At 48.8% G+C, this 20,816-nt stretch overlaps 1 protein-coding gene across 1 annotated transcript in view; it reads right to left on the minus strand.

The window, feature by feature from the left end:
- CALN1 (calneuron 1) overlaps positions 1-20,816 on the minus strand; it is a 282,285-nt gene that overhangs the window by 129,670 nt on the left and 131,799 nt on the right. The window contains exon 4 of the mRNA XM_075905110.2: positions 5,092-5,204. Within this exon, the coding sequence (XP_075761225.1) occupies positions 5,092-5,204 (113 nt within the window). The remainder of the gene's footprint in view (positions 1-5,091; positions 5,205-20,816) is intronic.

The following is a 20,816-nucleotide window of genomic DNA, read 5'->3' on the forward strand; positions in this document are numbered from 1 at the left end:
AGTTGAATTTGTATGTAAGTCGGAACTGGTACATATTGTAGGGGAAACTCTAGCCAAACATTTCTCCAGAGCTCAGTTTTATTCTCCCACCGCTCACTTCCCTCAGTCCTTTATTTTCAAGCTGAGGTGTCTGCTGAGAAAATCCGCTCCGCGTCTCCCTGGTCTGCTGGTGGGGGGGCGCTAGCTTTGCGTCTCCCTGGTCTGCTGGGGGGAAGCAGCTAGTGCCGGGTTGCCTCACCCCGTTTGTAAGTAGGGATCCGATGTAAGTCAGATCCATGTAACCCGGGGACTGCCTGTATTTTGAAATAACTGCCTGCTGTGTAGACACAGACTAAGTTATTTTGAAATAATGTTGCTGTGTAGACGTAGCCTAAGAGTGTATTTAGACTGCCATTCAGCAAGTCACTTCAGTATGTGCATTACTTTAAGCCCATTACTTAAGGCCCATTGAAATTAAGCAGTATCAGAGGGGTAGCCGTGTTAGTCTGAATCTGCAAAAGTGGCGAGGAATCCTGTGGCACCTTAGAGACTACACTTCAGTTAGTCTCTAAGGTGCCACAGGACTCCTCGCCGCTTTTGAAATTAAGCAGGTACTCAAATCCTTTATTGTGGAGAGATGGAACGTAAATGTAGTGATAAATTGAGGGTCTGATGTGTGAGCTGGTGCAATGAGCACACGAAACACGCCACACAGCAGCCCTGAGTTGCCCTTTCCTACACATTTATGCCGTTTTGCTCCTCTGATGAGAAGCAGTCACACTGTGGGGGCATATTTCAGACAAATTTTATCTCCTCCTTTCCGTATGCAAAATGAGACTGAGTGCCAGACAACGATATGACCTCGTGGATAAATGAGGACTCAGGAGAAACGGGCCCAGTTCGTGAGTCTGCCATAGCTTCACTGCAGGAGCGGGGATCCTTGTTTGGGTCGGGAGCGGCTGACCCACGCAAAAATCAATCAGAGTCTGCACACAAGTGGGAAAGCAAGTGAGAAGAGGGAGACCCTCCCCATATCACCCTCGCACACCAGAGACTTGGGAGGCCCAGGCTAGTAGATTTTGTGTGCTCCAGCCCTGCAGGTGGGTGGATGGGCAGCCGGAGCGCCAGTGTGAGATCTCCAATGCTGAGTCTCAGGAGCCAGATCCAGGCAAGCGGTGGACCACATCCAGACCCCGGGCCAGAGGTTCCTCACCCCTGCTTTACTGGGTGAGTTCTGTCCCTTCCCAGTGCCTCAGTTTGCCCACCTAAAAAAAGATGTTGCCCCTTCTTGCAAAGTGCTCAGAGACCTATGAATGAAAAGCACTACGCCAGAGCTAGGAATTATCGTCATTTTAGAACATGCACAATTGTTGTACGTGCTTTGAAGCACAAATGCAATTCAGTCAAACCTCTGTTGCCCATAGATAACCCTCAAGAGCGCACAGAGCATCTGTCACCTGCACGTCACAAAATGCTCTTAACGAATTCTCACAGTAGTCCTGTGAGGAAGAGAAGCATCATTATTTTCCTCATTGCATAAACAAAGTAAACAACAGCACAAAAGAGTTAAAGGCCAATGGCACACAGAGGCTACATCTACACTACGAGTTTTCTCAGCAAAAAATATGCTAATGAGGGACTAGTTTGCATGAGTCATGATCTCATTTGCATTTTTTCTGCCAATCCGTTTTTGCGCAAAACAAGCAGTGTGGACGTTTTCTTTTTGCGCAAAAACCCTTTTTCCGCAAGATCGGTATACCTCCTTTTTTGGGGCAGAAGGATCTTGTGGGAAAAGGGATTTTTGCGCAAAAAGAAGACATCCACACTGCTTGTTTTTGTGCAAAAATGAATCTGCAGAAAATATGCAAATGAGATAGCGACTCATGCAAACGAGTCCCTCACTAGCATATTTTTTGCCGAGAAAACTCGTAGTGTAGCCGCAGACAGAGCGTCCACGGCAGTGCTAGATACACAATCCAGAATTCTGAGACTGCACTCATCTTCTGCACAGCTGGTCAGAGTCATTACCATCCTCGAAAAAGGCAGAAAGATTTCTAATGTCATTTCTAACCGGAGAGTGACAGCAGCTGAATTTTAGGGAGGTGTTTTGATACTCTCTGCTTCACCATCAAAAAGCTCTATCCACGAACAAGACAGGTTCAAAAAGCTGAAATGCCCCAAAAGAAAAGTCTTATGAGGCAAGGCCAGATTAGCCGCAGGCATATACTGTTCAGTAAGAAGAGCAAGGACTTCTTCCCCTTTATACTGTATTAGTCAAGCGCTTTTGATATGTGACTCGCCTGCAAGGCATGATGGGAGCTGTCAAAGAACAACAATGATTTTCTGCAATGACACGGTGCTTCTTAATGTTTCTTCAAACATTATTTCCTGTCACATACATCCTAATTCATTGCTGCTTCATCAACACGGAGTATGTACTATGATGAATGAATGGTGGGAATACAGAGCTAGCACCTCCATTCTTATTTATGATACAAGCTGGGATGACAGGAACAAGTTTTAAAGGAGTTTTTTAAACCACTCGAATATGGCAGAATCTGTGGGAACCAGTAACAGGAGAAGGAGCCTTTTATTGTTTGGTCTAGGGATGTTAAATTTCGAGTAACTGACTAATCGACTATTCGGTTAGTCAATAGGGTGCCTCCTCCCTAGGGCTGTTGCTAAACTTCAAAGGTGAAAGTACCGCATGGAGCCCAGGGTCAGCTGACTCCAGCTAACCCCGGGCTCCATGTGGCGCTGCCACTTCGAAATCCCATGGGGAGCCCAGTGTCAGGCTCCATGCGGTGTTTCAAAGCGGCAGCACCGCATGGAGCCCAGGGTCAGCACGGGAGTCCCCAGCTGATCCCGGGTTCCACATGGCGCTGCTGCTTTGAAGTACTCTCCTTCCCTCCCGCCCCCCCCCCCCCCCGCTGCCTTTTTCTGACAGAGGCAGCAAGGGCGGGGGGAAAGCAACTAGTCGACTAGTCACTCACATCCCTAGTTTGGTCACAAGTAACTAAGGGTGCCTGCACAGCACCCTACACACAAAATAAGATATGCTGTTTAAGCTACGCAAATTGCTTATCTTATCTCGAATCTCTTTCGAAATAGCTTATTTTGACATTTGACCTGACAGCACCAAATGTCAAAATAACACGCTATTTCGAGCCATCCCTTAACCCTCGTGCAATGAGGCTTACCGGGATGGCAAAATAGTGTACCTGTTATTTCAAAAAATATTTCGAAATAATGGACAGCTTGTGAAGACACAGGGCACCTATTTCGGAATACCTCCGTTATCCCAAAATAATCGCACAGTGTGGACATACCTTAAGGCAGTGGTCCCCAAAACGGTGCCCGCGGGTGCCATGGCGCCCGCGGGGGCATTTGTGTGCGCCCGCCAAGTGCTCGGGGCTGGCTTGGCCCCGGGCATGTGGCGCATGGTGAGCACTGGCCCCAGGAGTGCTGCAGATTGGCCATCCGTGCTCTGGGTGCGCGGTGCATGTGGGGAGTGCCGGCCCCAGGCACGCGGTGCTTGGAGGGGGGGGCGCCAGCCCTGGGCGCACGGCGCTTGGGGGGGGAGGGACGCCCTCTGGCGCCCGGCGGGCAAACGGCCACGCCCCCTGGCGCCCGGCAACCTTAAATGGTTGGGGACCACTGCCTTAAGGGCATGTCTCCACAGGGGAGTTATTTCAAAATAACCAGCCGAGCGTCCACACTACCAAGCCTGTTATTTCAAAGTAACAACTCCTGCTTCTGAAGAGGAATAAGCTTTTTCCGAAATAGTTATTTTGGGAGTTATTGTTTCGAAATAACTGGGTAGTGTAGACATAGCCTGACAGCTGTTAGGCCACTTACTGTTTCTGGCTCAGTTGCTATGTGAAATCCCTGGTCTTCTCATCGTAGCAGAGAAATACTGGCTGTCTAGTCCAATACTCCTGTCTCACACAGCAGGTGCTAACAGGGTCTGGGGAAGGTGCAAGAAACCCTACAGGAGGGTATTATGATAAAATATGTCACTGGGGAAGGTTTTTCTCTAACCCCCAATAGTTACTGCTTCGGGACATCAGCAATCCTCTAACGTTTATCTCCTTCAGATAAAGCATGAGTAAGCCTTACCGTAGCACTGCAACAAAGCTATGCCAGCTTTCGAATCATTTCTGGAAGCTTCCCCTGCTCAGTTCAGTTGTTACATTTACAGGTACCCACAGGGCAAAAACCGGCACCGCATTTGGTACCGTTTGACACGCTAGCCAGGAGTCTTATACCAAGGACTGAAGTCACATGACACGTGAGCGCTCCTCTTACCCCATTCGGGGAGGGAGGAGGCACACAGAGGCAGTTTGTAGTTGTCACTGCATTCTACTAGTCATGTCAAACAGAGGATTTCATTAAACCCCGAGATTTCGATCTCAAATTGTTTGACCGATATTAATCTCATAGAACACAGACAAGCACCAATGCAATATGGCCGGCATTCTGACTGACTTCCATTCGGTACACTCGGAATGCACACTGTTACTGTTCAAAGAGGAATGAAATGTGACACCTAAAGGGAGATCACCAGATGGACAACCATAAAGATGATATCTCTGTCTTTGCCGCGTTAGATTGCCTGATCTATTTCCCCTTTGAACAGTGTCTGCTGGACACTGCGTACAATAGTCCTTGCTAAATCAAATTCTAAAATTCCAACAAGGCATTGCAAAAGTGCAAACCTCTCATCATAGACACCGTTCCATACTTCCACAAGTCACCACATTCTGTCTCCTTCTCACATGTCAAATGCAAAGAATTCCACCAAGAAAGCTATTCCACCAAGATGGTCGTATATTGGCTGGATCAGAACAGACTTGAGTAACCTTTACACCACTAGCTGTGACTAAGTGGGTCTTTGCCCACGAAAGCTTATGCTCCAACACTTCCGCTAGTCTATAAGGTGCCACAAGACTCCTCACTGCTTTTGCAGATTCAGACTAACACGGCTACACTTCTGATACTTTACACCACTGTTCAGCCCAAGCACAATATTTCATGCTTCAAACCATTTCACTGCTTCCTGAGATAGTGAGATTTGGTCACTGATGTTGGTTTTAAAAGATCATCACTTACCTGCCAGAATATGCTGTCTATTGTATTTCCAAGAAAACCATCTCTCCCTTCTGAAGATACCAGTTTAGGTCCAAGAATGGTCATAAACTCATCAAAGTCAACCTGGCCATCACCTGAAATGAGAGGGAAAATATTAAGGAGTCTTGGTTGATTTGAGCACCTTTGAGATATCAGATCCATGTACCATCCTGGATAGCTCTGCCTGCTAGAAAGAAAACAGGTTATGAACCTGTGGGTGCATGCGTCCATATGCTTCTGGCTCTGCGGTGCCAGGAGAAGCATGAGGCCTATCTTAACACCCCTGCTGCACCACTGACTGGGAGCTGCTCAAGGGAAGCCCCTCCTGCCCCAGCCCTAAGCCCCCCCAAAGCCAGAACCCCCTCCTGCAGCCCAAAGCTCCATCCTCAGCCCCACCCCGGAACCCTCACTCTGGTCTATTATGTTAGGTTGCGGCATGAACAATTTTATTCCACTGGATCATGAGAAAAAAAAGTGTGAACCCCCACCAGTGTGGACTCAGACGCAGCGTGCTTAGCAGAAAGGGGAGACTGCCCACGCCACTAAGGAACGCAGTCTGGGCGCTCCCACGGCCCTGCAGTCTACTGTCTGTTTTGTAAATGAGCTGTCTGCAGTGCGTCCAAGTATTAATTATCACCTCGGAGGGCTTTACCGAGGGATTAATAAAAATGCCAAGAGAGAAGCAGAGCGAGCCCTGCTGTAGTGGTTAAAGACGCTTTCAAACACTTTGCTCGTACGGGTTTTTAAAAGAGGAGTGCGATGCAAACCTGTCTGTCTGTTGTATGTATCCAGCCCCCGTCATCACAGTCGTTTTCAGTGTTTATCCTCACACCGTCGCTCTGAGGGAGGGAAGTGCAGTTCTCATTGGAGACCCAGGAAGATTCATAGACTTGCCCAGGGGCACATAATGAGACCAGGTGCACATCAGAAACATTTGCAAGGTGGCCGTGCGATGGAAAGGGTCAGATTTTCATGACCAGTTCTAATGCAGATGCAATTCTACCAGCAAGAAACCACGATTGTCTGGGAGCTGATACGTGTGCTCAGCCCACCAATGGGCAACTGCACCAGGGCCCTATGATTCTAAGGGGCTTGGGGCTCCAGCCATTGTTGCTGCTGCTCCAGCGCCTGGAGCCACGAGCCCATTAAATCGCAACTGGAGCGCCATGCTGGGTAGTTCTTCAGGCTGCCTGGGAGGTGGGGGAGGCCACGCGGAATGTTCCAGGTTGCCCTGGGGACAGAGCACCATTGTTTGGGTGTTGCTAAGGGCGGGCTGCCCTCAGCCCCACCCCTTCTGCCTGAGGCTCCGCCCCCTCTGCCGGAGGCTCCGCCCCTTCCGGGAGCACAGTGCCCCCCCACCTTGCCAGGGGTGTGGCATAGCGGTTGGTTCCCCTGCTTGACTACCAAAAGCACTCTTTTGCCAGTGTAAACTGGCTAGATCAGGAGTGTCTTAGAGCGTAGACTTGGCATTTGCTGAACATGGGTCTCCCATCCCTCAGGTGAGCACCCTGACCACCGAGACTCTCTGCTTCTCTTCCCATTTAACCCAATGGGAAGAGACTGGCGCTACAGGGCCTATAGCTGAACAGCCTGCATGGACGTTGTTCTTCAATTGTCAAGAATGACTCACGCCTGCAAGAGCAGACCAGAGCAATTCCAGACAGAGGTCATTTTGAAAAAGCCAGTGGTAACCAGGTATCTTAGATACCGTGGTGTGTGGTTCCACTGAGTAAGCACTGATTAGAGGCCACAACTCCATCTGCATGCACGTGTGTGTATAGCGGGATGTAGGTATTTGCGCTTTTCAGTGTCACTAGGAGAATTGTTTGCTCTTCCCCATTTGAACATATGGCCCATTGGTTAAAAACTATATAAACTAAATTCTTCTCTGCGCAGAAACACCACGGCAAATAAGCGGAGCCGAGATTGCCGCCTGTCCAGAACCGTGATCTTTACCCACTCAAGAGTGCAGTCAATACGTTCAGGAAGACAAGCCGAGATGAAAGGCACGTTCTGAGAGGGAAGCAAGAAGCATTGCTCTGAAAAACATAGCAGGGCTCCGTGGCAGGCTCTAACCTGCCAGCTGCCGAGCACTGTCGCCCCAAACCAGCAAGGCACTCATGCGTGCGTGTAGCTTCCGTCATAGCGCTCAGAGTGATGCTCACACACTCACGGCTAAGCCTGGCCAGAGCATCCAGCACCTTGTCGGAGTCCACCCGGTGAGAGAAGAATCCATGTGTATGTTCATTTCATGGATAGTCTGCTACAGGCAAGACAGAGTGGGGGCAGGGAGTATGGGACCACACATCTCTGAGAGCAGGTTTTTAAAATATTCACAGGAAGAGAGACAGCGCTCTTTTGGCTTCCCTGCGGGAGACGTGACTTTGTGACACCAAGTCAGACTGTATCAGGCACATCACGCTGGCTCGTGTTGTGGAACGCAGTGCAAGGTGGCAGTGAATTCAAGAGGAAATACATGGGAGGTGCAATAACAGAAACACACATTACCCTACAAACTGGGTTAAAAATATTGGTCAGATTATCAAGAAAACAATTTGCATGTTAAACAGCTTCTGTACCGGACCACGCATGTATTTCTTCTGCACTTCTGCCCCCAAAATACTGATTTATCTCCAGAGTAGAAAATGTCATATGGAGAGAGAGCGAGAGGGAGAGAGGGAGAGGGAGGGTGTCATTTCATTTATTAAGGAAACAAGCAGGGAGTGCTGCATAGTTGAACAATAGACCAGGTGTCAGAATTTCTGGGCTCATTTTCTGACTACTTAGAATTTTGGCCAAGTCATTTAAAATCACCACTGTAAGCCTCAGTTTACCTACCGACACATAACTAATGTTTCAACAAGGTTGTCCTGGAGATGAATAAATTGACATTTGTACAGTGTTTGGAAAGCCTCTGATGAGAAATGCCACATCAGTGCAACATTTTCATTCCTTATTTACTGCATTTTCAGTTAAAACTGGTGACCTGCATATGACCTAGGCAGAACCAAGATTTTGCCGGACGGAAAAGGTCCCCTTGAACATTTCTTTTAAGCACAAAAAACCAAAAACAAAAACCAACGTTCTGCCATCAGACTCACGGGAGATCCTGTACCAGAAATAGAAATCACAATTTAAATGGAGAACTCATTTTACGGCATTCAACAGGAAACAGAAAAATCCTTAAATAAATGAACGGGTCATGGAGAAACTAGCATGAAGGGCTACTTTCGGTCCTCAGGTCGACCCTGTGTACTACTGCTGTAATTGCAGGATGAAAGTCTCTAGGGTTTCTCTCAGGCATAAGATGCTGATGCTGGATGAGGTTGAATGAATTTAGCTCCCCCTTAGATCACATATCAGCTCAGAGGACTGCTCACCAGGGTTCCCTCTAAGGTGCGTGCCTGTGCGGGAACGCACCAAGAATTTGCCTCCCGCCCATCTCCTCAGCAGCGCTGTGGAGTGGTGGCTCAGCTGCTCTGGGCGGGGCTGCGTGAGGGGTGGCTGCCCCAGCCCATGAGCGGCAGGGCAGCCACCGTGCAGCCCTGGCCCTAGCTTCAGCCCTTCCCCAGGGCTGGAGCTGCGGGCCGCATGGTGGGTGGCAGCTGCTCTGGCAGCTGGGGCCGGAGAAGCCACATGATGGGCAGCAGGCAGCTGCTCCGGCAGCCAGGGCCGGCTAACACCACATGGTGGGGGCGCTGCTCCAAGGCCAGGGCTGTGTCGTGGGGGGCCAGGGCTGCTCTGGTGACTGGGACCAGCTGAGGCCGCGTGACACAGGGCTGGGGATGCTCTGGCAGCCGGGGCCATGTGGTGGGGAGCCAAAGCCACATAGTTGTGGGTGGGGGGCTGCTCCGGTGGCCAGGGCTGGAACTGTGACCAGGGCCACATAGCAGCTTCTCGGCTACTCTCTGGGCACGTCCCTCAGAGACCTCAGTGCCCCCAACGCTCTGTCCCGCCCCCACGTCACTGCCCCACCCCCAGTACCTCACTCCCTGCAAACCCAGCTTCTCTCTGCCCCAGGGGGGGACTCACAGCAGCCCTGTGAGGATCAGCCTGGGCACCAGGAGCAGCGCATCCCGGGGCAGCGGGGGAAGGGGAAGGGCATGTCTCACCTTCCTCCCATAAAGCGGGGGAGGGGCACTACCAGGGAGCATCTCTTGGGGACCAGAGCCACTGGTGGGTGCCGCAGTGACCCCCATCCGAACACGTGCACATGACTTCAGTATTGGTGCACAAGATGAAACTCGCTCCACTCATGGATGGAAAATCTTCGCGGGAGCCCGGCCACCCACCAACTTAAAGGATCGGGCCTTAACCGACGGCAGAATTTGATCCACAGGTGCTCGTCGCCTTAATAATCACAGCCAGACACGTCTCACTGAATTCTAATCTACGCTGAAGTCGGTCACACTCGGTTCCGACACCGTGCCTATCGAATGCCTCACTGGCAGCGAGGAGTCGACATTCAGAGCAATCCAATGGCGGGTTATTCAGAAATGGTCGGTTTTAGCGAGGGTGGGGGGGGGGGGCTAAGCTGCAACGTGTGGATCTAAATGGGACCATTGCAGGCATCCGGGGGTGTCTGGATTGGACGGCACTCTTCAGGCATTAGACAGAGAGGCCTGACTCACAAGAATACGAAGCCAAACGTCTCTGAAGTTCAGGGTTTGGATGGGCTTGGATCCCATGTTCTGGCCTGAGCCCGCCTCCAGCTTTATTAGCACATATTTTTTGTGTCAGGCCCAATTCCTGCGGGTCTCTCTGTGCCAAGATATTTGTAATGAGTCCACATTCTACTCCGGTCTCCCCTTCCTTCAGCCTGCACGTTTACATTAATTACCTTAGAGCAAATCCATTTTGCATTCAGGGAGGCAATCTGACAGGAATTAAACAGCAGGCCCAGGGTCTGCGAAGATGCAAATCTGTTGCCAGTTCAGCTCCGATATTCTGCTCCCCTTGGAGTGATGCAGAGCAGATTTTTCTCTATCCCCTGCTCCCATCAGTTCTAAAGGCAGAATATTGATGAACACTGTCCAGGTGGGACCTCCCTGGTCCAGCACCCTGAGTGCTCCTGGAATTTGCCAGACCAGGGAGATCCAGGCTTCCCTCCTGGCTGTCGGCCCCGCTCTTGCTGCCGGCCCGAGCTGCGCTCCCAAGCTCCATTCTGGGCTGCGCTCATGGGCGCCAGCCCCGCTGCCTCGGGTAGCGCTATGCTCCCCGCTGTGCAGGTCACTGCTGTGCCAGCCCCACTGCCGCCAGGCCTGGCTCCCCGCTGCCAGCCCCAGCTGGGGCTATGCTCCCCACTGCACTGGCCTCACTATTGCCAGGGCTACACTCCCCACCGCCCACCCATGCCCTGAACATGGCCAGCTGGGGCTCTCTGATCCAGCAATATCCATGGGCCTGCTGGACCACAGATGTTGCTGGACCAGAGAGTTCCGGATTTTAGAGGTTCAACCTGTACTTAATATATATGCGGATTTATTAACCTGAACCATTCTGCACTCAGCGGTCTGACTGATTATGACAACCAAACACTACTATTTATAAACCCAAGGTAGATGGAAACTCTGCTAGCATGGCCACACAGAGCTCATGGCATGGCAAAGGCTAGATACTTACAGCCAATCCCATTTCAAAGCTGCCCAGCAGCATGGAAAATACAGTAACATTTTCAATAGTAGCAAAGTTACAGCCACTCATAGGTCGTGAACCAGTCTGCACGATTGCAACCAGTGCAATGTGAGAAGCAGACTTGAAATAAGGTAATGCACAACATGGACGATCCTCTCTGTGTATTAGTCTTCTCTAGCGCCACTACACGAGTTTCCTATTATCTACTTCAAAGAGGATTTTTCCAAGAGTTCCTTGGAGTTTCTCTGCACAATTCCCTATAATACAACCCACTATCTCTCTGTTACTAAGGTCAAAGTGGAGGATGGGCTGCCAATTGTATAGCCAACACCTTGCATAACAGTGAAAATATAAATTTAAAAACCAGCAAATGGTCTGGTAGCACTTTAGAGACTAACAAAACATGTAGATGGGATCAAGAGCTTTCGTGGGCACAGCCCACTTCTTCAGATGACTGGAGTTCTGAGTTTAGGATGTACAAACCCAAAATAAATAGGGGAGAAGGGAGAGGAGGAAAGGAAAAAAACGGAAGGTGGCAGGAAACAAGGAGCAGAGGATATGAAAATATCAAAGGGAAAACCAAATACAGGCAGTCCCCGGGTTACATGGATCCGACTTACATCGGATCCCTACTTACAAACGGGGTGAGGCAACCCCGCACTAGCTGCTTCCCCCCAGCAGACCAGGGAGACGTGAAGCTAGTGTCCCCCTCAGCAGACCAGGGAGACGCGGAGCGGCTTTTCTCAGCAGACATCTCAGCTTGAGAATAAAGGACTGAGGGAAGTGAGCCGTGGGAGAATAAAACTGAGCTCTGGAGAAATGTTTGGCTAGAGTTTCCCCTACAATATGTACCAGTTCTGACTTACATACAAATTCAACTTAAGAACAAACCTACAGTCCCTATCTTGTACGTAACCCGGGGACTGCCTGTAAGCAGAACTGGTAATCTATAAGCACCTAAAGATTGGATAGTTAAAAGAAGCAGATAAGGATCATAGGCTAGCAATTAGATAGGAAGGGTACTAACGCAAGAATCTACACAGACAAAGAGCTGTTGGCCCCTTCATTGAACGTTAGGTTGGTAATGTCCCAGCCATCCATTATCTCGACTGAGGAGGCCATCAGTGTGAGAACTGAATTTGTGCATGAATTTTAATTCCAACACCTCTCTCAGCCCATTTGTTGGTTTTTTAAGTTTATCCTGTACAGACTAACTCGGCTCTCCCCTGAAGCTAATGAAAATATAGCCCAGGACAGCAATGGGCAACCTAGGCTAGTGAGTGGGCTGCATGAGTGGCCCTCCTCCATCTCCGGGGGCACAAGACAGTTGTAACCAAGACGGTCTCCAAGGATACGGTAGTTTGCTCACAGAGCATGTCTATCTAGAATTCGCAAGGGGTGCCGACTGAACCGCAGCAGCACCTTGATTGGATGCAGAGTCCTCACAGTCACTACTGCGTGCGATCAGCGTGAACCTCCCTTCACGAGCCCTTGCTTTACGCACATGTCTCTTCAATAGTACCAGCAGGAAATCAACGTACACAGACAGAAACCAGCGGAATCTGGCAACCCTGCACTCGGGCAATGGTAAACAAAATGTCTTGTGAGCCACACACTGAACCCCAATGGGCCTCACATGGCCCTCAGGCCGCAGTTTGCCCACTACTGGCCCAGAACACCAGTCATTACAGTTTCAGAGGGGTAGCCAAGTTAGTCTGTAAGGGTACGTCTCGACTACATGGCTCCGTCGACGGAGTCATGTAGATTTGTTTGTTCGACAAAGGGAAATGAAGCCGCGATTTAAATAATCGCGGCTTCCTTTAAATTTAAATGGCTGCCCGGCTCTGCTGATCAGCTGTTTGTCAGCAGATTGGGGCAGTCTGGATGCTCCCCTGTCGACATGAAAGCCCTTTATCAACCTACCCGGTAAACCTCATCCTACAAGGCATAACGGGGAGGTCGATAAAAGGCTTTCAGGTTGGCGCGGGAGTGTCCAGACTAGCGTGCTGAGCTGACAAACAGCTGATCAGCTGTCTGTTGGCTCAGCACGGCAACCATTTAAATTTAAATGAAGCCGCGATTATTTAAATCGAAGCTTCATTTCCCTCTGCCGATCAGCCTAATCTACATGGCTCCATCGACTGAGCCATGTAGTTTAGACACAGACTAACGGTTATTCTGTAACTTAAAAAACAACAAATAGTCTGGTAGCACCTTAAAGTCCAACAAAACAAGATGGTCTCATGAGCTTTCATGGGCAAAACCCACTTCTTCAGATGACTGTAGTATAAGAAGTCCAAATCCAATAATAAATAGAGAAGAAGGAAGGGGGGGGAGGAGAAGGAAAAAGGGTAGGGGAGGAACAAAAAGAGAGACAGTGAGTGGATAGTTCAAATAGTTACAAGAGACTGTTAAGAACCATTAGCACCTCCATTGGTTGGTTGGTTGTTTAAGTCATTGAACTATCTTCCACCTTTTAATGACTTAAACAATCAACTCCTATCTACTCACTGTCTCTTTTTCTGCCCCCCCCCCCCCCCCCCAGCCCCTTCTTTCCTCCTTCCCTTATTTATTCTTGGATCTGGACTTCCAACACTCCAGTCATCTGAAGAAGTAGGTTTTGCCCATGAAAGCTCATGATTCCATCTACATGTTTTGTTAGTCTGTAAGGTGCTGCTAGACTATTTGTTGTTTTTTAAGTCATTACAGTGTAACTTTAATCGGGCTCCTCGAGACACAGGAGACACAATTCTAGCAAATAGACTTAGCAAGTGACCTGCTTACTTCCTCGCTGCTGAGCTTCCCCACAGCTCTGGGTGCTCTTTCCCTGCTTTAAGAAGATCCAACATCGTACCTGGTCATTATCTTTGCATTGCTTGGGTTTGATCGGGCTCTAATGACAATGAACAACCTGGATTGCTCCCATTTCCTGGAGTGGGGCCAAGAACGGGAGACCAGTTCTCTAGCAGTGAGAAATAGCTCCAGCACAGTGGGCTTTGCAAATTTAAATACATTTTTCAGGAAGAGATTTTGATGCAAAATTAGCCCCCGGGGGAAAACTTCCCAAAAGCCCCTGGCCATGACAGAAAGAACAAGGTGCCTATTCAAACAGCTATAAGAATCTGGTGTATGCAGCTTGATAAGTACCCATATTTGTCTTGTGTTTGACCTCGGGAACGCAGCTAGGTCGATGTATTTGAATTAATGAGGTTGTCACTTGCAGCTTGGGTCGCAAGCATATGCCATCCTGATATTCATTTTTATTCTCCTAATAGCTGGTGGCAGTGACTCTATCCTGCCCCATGTCCCCGTCTGCAGCCACAAAGGAACCGGGTGAGATAATTATGTAACTTTGGGGTCCCCACACTGCTCTGCTCTACAATTATACCGAGAGAAGCTGCAGTGCAGCGACAGTCACTGAGATCTCTCTTAGAAACTCTCCATTGCTTGCTACCTGTAGGTCAACACCCCTCGATAGGTTATCCACTCATTAACGACCTTTGCTATATGCTAAACATATGGCACCATATTTACATGAGTCTCTGAGGGTCTGTCTTCAGCATGTGGGTTTTCTATAATGTGGGGGGAAAGTCCATTTCACACATAAAGGCTACGTCTAGACTACAAGCCTCTTTCGAAAGAGAGTGTCTAGCCTGCAACCTCTTCTTTCGAAAAAGTGAGCCGCTTTTTCGAAAGAGAGCACCCAGGCAGTCTGGATGCTCTCTTTCGAAAAAGCCCTGTTTGCATTCAAGAACGCCTTTTTTTGAAAGAGTACTTTCGAAAAAAGGCGTACTTCCTCGTGAAATGAGGAATACCACCGTCGAAAGAAAAGCCGCATTCTTTCGATTTAATTTCGAAAGAACATGGCTGTAGTCTAGATGCAGGTGAAGTTTTTTTCGAAAAAAGTCTACTTTTTTTGAAAAAAACCCTGCAGTCTAGACACAACCCAACTAATTACACTTGGGGCGAAGGGGGTGTTTGGGAGGGGCTGACCGAGCAATTGGAGGATGGAAAGGACAGCGAGGTAGCCAGCTATATAAAAATAATAACCAAGGAGAGGTGCTTCTCACCTGGCCCCAAGCTGCTGCGGTGGGAAGGGGTTGTGGCTGGACTGGAGTTCCTAGAGGAGGGAAGAGTCAAATGTGAATCCACCCTGGAAAAGGATCTTCTGGGGACCAAAGATAAGGAGCAAGTGGTTTGTCTGTTCTGCCCACAAGGGGGAACTCTGGAATTACTCAGTTTTACCCTGGCCTGGGTTCTGCTTGCAAGAACCAAAGAGCTGAACTGGCCACCAGGGGTACGTCTACACAGCAACATTATTTCGAAATACCTAGCGTTATTTGGAAATAACTTAGTCTACGTCTACACAGCAGGACGTCATTTCGAAATAATGTCAAAATACTGTCAAGCTGGAGGACTTCTTACTCCAACTCCTGTAACCCTCATTGTACGAGGAGTAAGGGAAGTCAGAGGAAGAGTGCTCTGTTTCGAAATAAGTGCTGTGTAGATGTTCCCAATTTCGAAGTAAGCTATTTCTAAATAAGCTATGCAATTGATGTCGCTCAATTTGCATAGTTTATTTCGAGTTATGCCCTGCTGCGTAGACACACCCTAGGTCTTTGCATCCAAAGAGTCTGTTATCTACCTACCCTGCAAGTGGCGTAAGCTTAGAGCTTTCCAGTTACACCTTGTTTCAAGCCATTTGTTCATTGCCCGGGCAAGGAAAGGGAGCCCAGAACTCTTCCAAATGCACCACTGCCAAGCACTGCATGACTGTCCCCATTGGAAGAGACTCAAAGACTACACATGTGAACCAGCAGGACCTCCTCTAGCAGTTGCCCCTGCAAGACAGTGATCAAAGATGGGGGTCTTGGCCTACCCACCAGAGATGAACAGAGACCTTCTGAGCTAACGCCATGAGCTGCTGCTACTGAAGGAGCTAAAGAGCCAAAGCTCAGGACCTGGGGGCTGCAACAATTCATATCCTCTGTGGAGTGGCACAGAGTGTAACGCACCCACACTAGTGGGTTAAACGAACACAGAGACTGGGGCTTGCTCTCCACAGCATCAATTACCCGTCCAAAACGTGCAGGCTGCTTTTTAGCACTTGGGTAGAGGCGAGCTGCCCAATGGGAACAGCAACTTACATTGCAGTAAAAACTCACCAGGCATCTGTCAAGCTATATGTCAGCTCCACACAGTCCCTTGGAAAGCACCTAACCTCAATATTATCTCGCTCTCCGAATGACTGGAAACACACTACAGGGGCTGCCGTCCCTGGCTCACCTCCATCTCCTCTGGGGAGGCTGTCTCTGGGAGACGCGAGCGTGGGGTTTACCAGGCAGTGTGGTAAAGGGAAAGGCTCATGTTGCTGATCCCTTCAGATTCCAGACATCCTAGGTGCTGCGATAGATGGGACAAATGATCCGTTGAAGCAAGCACAGGTCCAGCAGAAGGAGACTGACTCATTTTTGCGAGGCGCCTGGAATGGCAGGAAGCTGGAACCGTCACTGCAGTTACCAGAGAGCCGGGCAGCGTGTGAAGCAATTGGGAAGCCGATTGTTAAGGACAAGGAATGACAGACACAGTCCAGACAGAGGGCCCAGACACACGTCCAACTACTGAGGTAGCAAAGTCATAGACAGAAGGGCCAGTCTTAAAAAGGCACTTCCCTCGCGTGCATGCCTTGGGGTCCTGCACTGATCACATACTGGGTCTTGGATCAAGCCCCTGCCTCGGTCAAGGCACAAGATGTCCAGGCTTCAGGCAATGAGACAGCTGTTGAGTATTTCCTTCCAGCCGTGTCATTCGGTATGTGGCCCTTCGCAGCCCCACCAGACCCTGCACTGAGCATGGAATGGGTTATTGCTCATTGGTGCGCATCACTGTGGCATACTATTTGCTCCACAAACAATCATTTGTCTTCACAATCCCTCTGTGAGGAATGCAGGGGGGAGGCATGGATGGTGAGTGAACACCTGGCTTGGGAAGCCAAGGCCAAGCCCCTCCCCTTCTGCAGCCTCCCCCTGCCATAGAGCCAATCCTGCCCCCAAGGCAGCAGCTGGCCCACCCCCCAGGTTACTGCTCCCAGCCACTGAACACCCCCAGGGTCTTTAGTCTCCACCGTCCCAGAGGCTCCACCCTTCCAGGCCGGCTGGAGTGCCTGGTGAACTGGGCAGCCACACTGTGGCCACAGCCCTGCTGGGGGCCTGAAGAGACAGGCACCATGCCATGCGCTAGCCATACCAGCTGGATGATGCATGGGCAGTGTTGGCAAGGCAATGCCTTCCCTTGCCTACATTACACACCACTCACAGGAAGGGGGGGGAGGTAATGGTTATACCTATTTTATATCTGGGAACTGAAGCAAAGTAAGATTGGGCCCAACTTTCGCCCAAAGTTGTGCCCGTTTTCAGAGTCCAACTGGAGACTCTGCAGGACTGATATGTCAGGGCTACTGAGCAACCACAGCTCCCAGCTGCACATGCAAATGGTCAACACTCTGATTCCAGACATTGGGCAACGATCAGCAATCAATGTATGTCTGTGAAAGCATTGCTCTTAGTGACTTCTCCAGCAAGTGAGATGTCCAGTAGAAGCAATGCTTCTCAAAAGTCCTAGTTGATATACAATGGCCAAAACAATCCCGTTTTCCTCTCAGATTTAAAGTGTGGGACAGAAATTCATCCTAAGATAGAGTTAAATTCTGAGACTTCAGGTTGAGAAGCTTATGAGCCACCTATGAAGTCAAAAAAGTGAGGCAGAAGCATCTAATATCGGGTTGTCAATCTAGCAGGCAATTTACTCATTCGGTAATCACTAGGGCTGTGTCTACACTGGCATGAATTTCCGGAATTGCTTAAAACGGAATACTATTCCGTTTTCAGTTTTTCCGGAAAAGGAGCGTCTACATTGGCAGGCTGCTTTTCCGGAAAAGCCCTTTTTCCGGAAAAGCGTCTGTGGCCAATGTAGACGCGCTTTTCCGGAAAAGACTACTGGGCTGTCTACACTGGCCCTTTTCCGGAACAGTGTTCCAGAATAAGGACTTATGCCCGAGCGGGAGCAGAATAGTTTTTCCAGAATAGCGGCTGATTTTGTACAGTAGAGCATCGTTGCTTTTCCGGAAATTCAAGGGCCAGTGTAGACAGCTCGCAGCTTATTCCGGAAAAGCGGCTGATTTTCCGGAATAAGTGGCCCAGTGTAGATACAGCCTAGGTGTATATCTACACTGCAAACTTATTTTGAAATAGCTGTTTCGGAATAGGCGTTATTCCTCTTAGAATGAGGTTTACACATTTTGGAATAAACTGAGGTTATTCATTTTGAAATAACGGAATGGCTGTGTAGACACATTGTTATTTAAAAATAACGCTAGTTATCTCAAAATAACGCTAGTTATCTCACCCTTAGTATACTGTCTTTGTCTATCTCTGTAAAAATAACAAGGAGTCCAGTGGCACCTTAAAGAGTAACAGATACATTTGGGCATACATTTTCTTGGGTCAAATGTATAGAGGGAGTATATCTGACAAAGTGGGTTTTACCCATGGAAGTTTATGCCCAGATATATCTATTAGACCATTAGTCTGTAAGGTGCTACTGAACACCTTGCTATTTTTAGTAATCACTTAGTTTACCCACCCAGCTATGCTTATTTAGATCAGATTATCAGAATGAATTAAAATATAACACTGATGGCAATATGGTTTTGTTTTCACAGCACTGTGTAAAAGAAGAAAATAGCCTACAAATTTTTTCCACAACATGCACTCAAGATGCTATGGGCTCCTCCTATTCAACAAAGACAGGATAAAAGGAGGAGAGCTGTAAAATACTGGCCATCAATGAAAGATGAACAAAGATCCATCATGGGAACCCATTTCCTATTGCACGGGAAAGCACATTACAAAATCAATTATTGTACAGAAGGGAGGGATCTTGCCCCCACCCTCGGAAGAAATAGGAGCAGCTGTAAGTGGTTTTACTGAAATCAAAGATAGATAGGCTTGATAAAACTCTTTAGCTGGAATGAAAGGGTTGTCATATGTCTGCTGGGGTCATCGAAAGGGCACCAAATTCAATGCCACATAAATAAAGGCTAGTTTGATTAAACCGATTTTGTAGATGAGTTATTCCATGTGTCAGGTGGACGAGTCTCCTAGCCAAGCAGTTAAGTTTAAATATAATTTTGTATCTGAGCAAGGTCAGTTTTCACATACAAGGAACAAGCGCTTGTGTCAGGAAATCTGTTTTGTCCCTGTTGACTTATTTGGGCAGATCTACGCTCAAAACACGGCATCAGTGCAGCTGTGCCATGGTAGCGCTTCAATGAAGCCATACTATGCCAGTGGAAGAGAGCTCTCCTGTTGGCATAGTTAATCCACCACAACAAGAAATCACAAGCTTTGTATTGGTGGGGAAGTTCACCTGCCAACATAGAATTGTCTACACTATCACGTAGGCCCGTGGTGGCTCATACAAAGTTATATAGTCCAATTATACCAAAGTAATTCTGCAGTGTAGGCCAGGGCAGGGGACTTTTGTTGTATTGTGTTATTTTAAACTTCTTTGCAGTTTAGGATCCTCTCACCTTCTCCAGTTTCCCACTGAAACATAATGAATCATCCATGCCTCTAAAAATCGGCATTAAGATACAAGAAGATGTTTTCAATCAGTATGGTATGAGGATTTCATGGTTGTATCACATAGCACAGCAAAAAGCAAAGCTCCTAATAAAGCATCCAATATTCATGCGCTGGTATTTTACGACAGTCTGTTAGGTGTGTTTAGCTGGCACAGGTGCTCGGGAAAGCTCAGCATTTAATTTCTAAAAGAGAAATGTATTTTTTCACAGTGCAACAGGTACTTCCATCCTTGCACAAAATGCTGTGGATCCCAAACCCGTTGGATACTGTTCTGTTCTCCATCACCAGGTTTCATCTATGCCATGTGAACATTCTAATTCTGCCCTGCATGATTTTCACCCATACAGATAACCAGGGCTCGCCGAGGCGCAGCGAGCCCTGCTCGCCAGCCGCACTGTCCGGCGTTCTGCGCATGCGCAGAACACCCGAACCCATCTCTTCCTGGATGTAGATTACATAGATTGTCGAGCCCTGCAGATAACTAAAGCTTGGTCTATTACACACAGTCTTTGTACCAATATAATTCTTCCAGTTAAGGGTGTGATTTTTTTTTACCAAGGTAGTGGAATAGGAATTTCCATCGACTACTCGACTTGTCGATAGGCACTTCCACGTTCCTCCATTTGAAATGTGCAAGAGCCTCCACTGGGGACTGACCCCAGGTTCTGGGGAAATGCCGTGCAGAACCTGGGGTCATCTGGGGAGTCACCAGCTGACCTCAGGCTCCATGATGCTGCCCCTTTGAAACGCGGCGGCGGCGTTTCAAAGGGGCAGTCACTGCACAGGTGATCACCGGCTCAGCTGTGCGGCACTGCCCCTTTAAAATGCCACCTTGGAATCAACTAGTTGACTAGTCGACAGACCATCCAATAAGCAAATGTCTAGTTGACTAGTCCTTAACATCCTTAATACCAATACAACCTCTAGCATGGATGCAGCTATTACAATATCAAGATGCCTTATATCAATGTAACCCAGGCCATATCTTCACTCTGGGGAAGATTGACGCTGCTGCAATCAACTTTCTGGGATTCAATGTGGCAGGTCTACTGGGTCTGTGTCAGAGGCAGGACTAGGTCCCAGAGAGCTGCCTGATTCCCCCCTCTCCCGCCGACACACACACGCTGCTAACTCTGTATCAGAGGCAGAAGAGCCGTGGGGGCGTAAGCAGGAGCCGACCCCCCTCCCCCCTCCTCTCCCGCATGTAACTGTAACTCGAATAAACGCATTTTAACATCCCTAATAACTAGACCCCTATGTGGATAGAAATGTCTGCCCTCAGATGCGGGAATGTGTTGCTACATGTTATGATCTGTAGGGCTCTGCTCCCAAGAGCCACTGCTGACAACGGAGAGGAGCATTCACCCGTTGTGCCCAGAAGCCAGCACCCCACTAAGGTTGTCAGGTGGTTTAACCAAAAATACACCC

This window comes from Pelodiscus sinensis, chromosome 21 (genome assembly GCF_052426305.1).
Source record: "Pelodiscus sinensis isolate ZL-2025 chromosome 21, ASM5242630v1, whole genome shotgun sequence".
NCBI classification, from domain to species: domain Eukaryota; kingdom Metazoa; phylum Chordata; order Testudines; family Trionychidae; genus Pelodiscus; species Pelodiscus sinensis.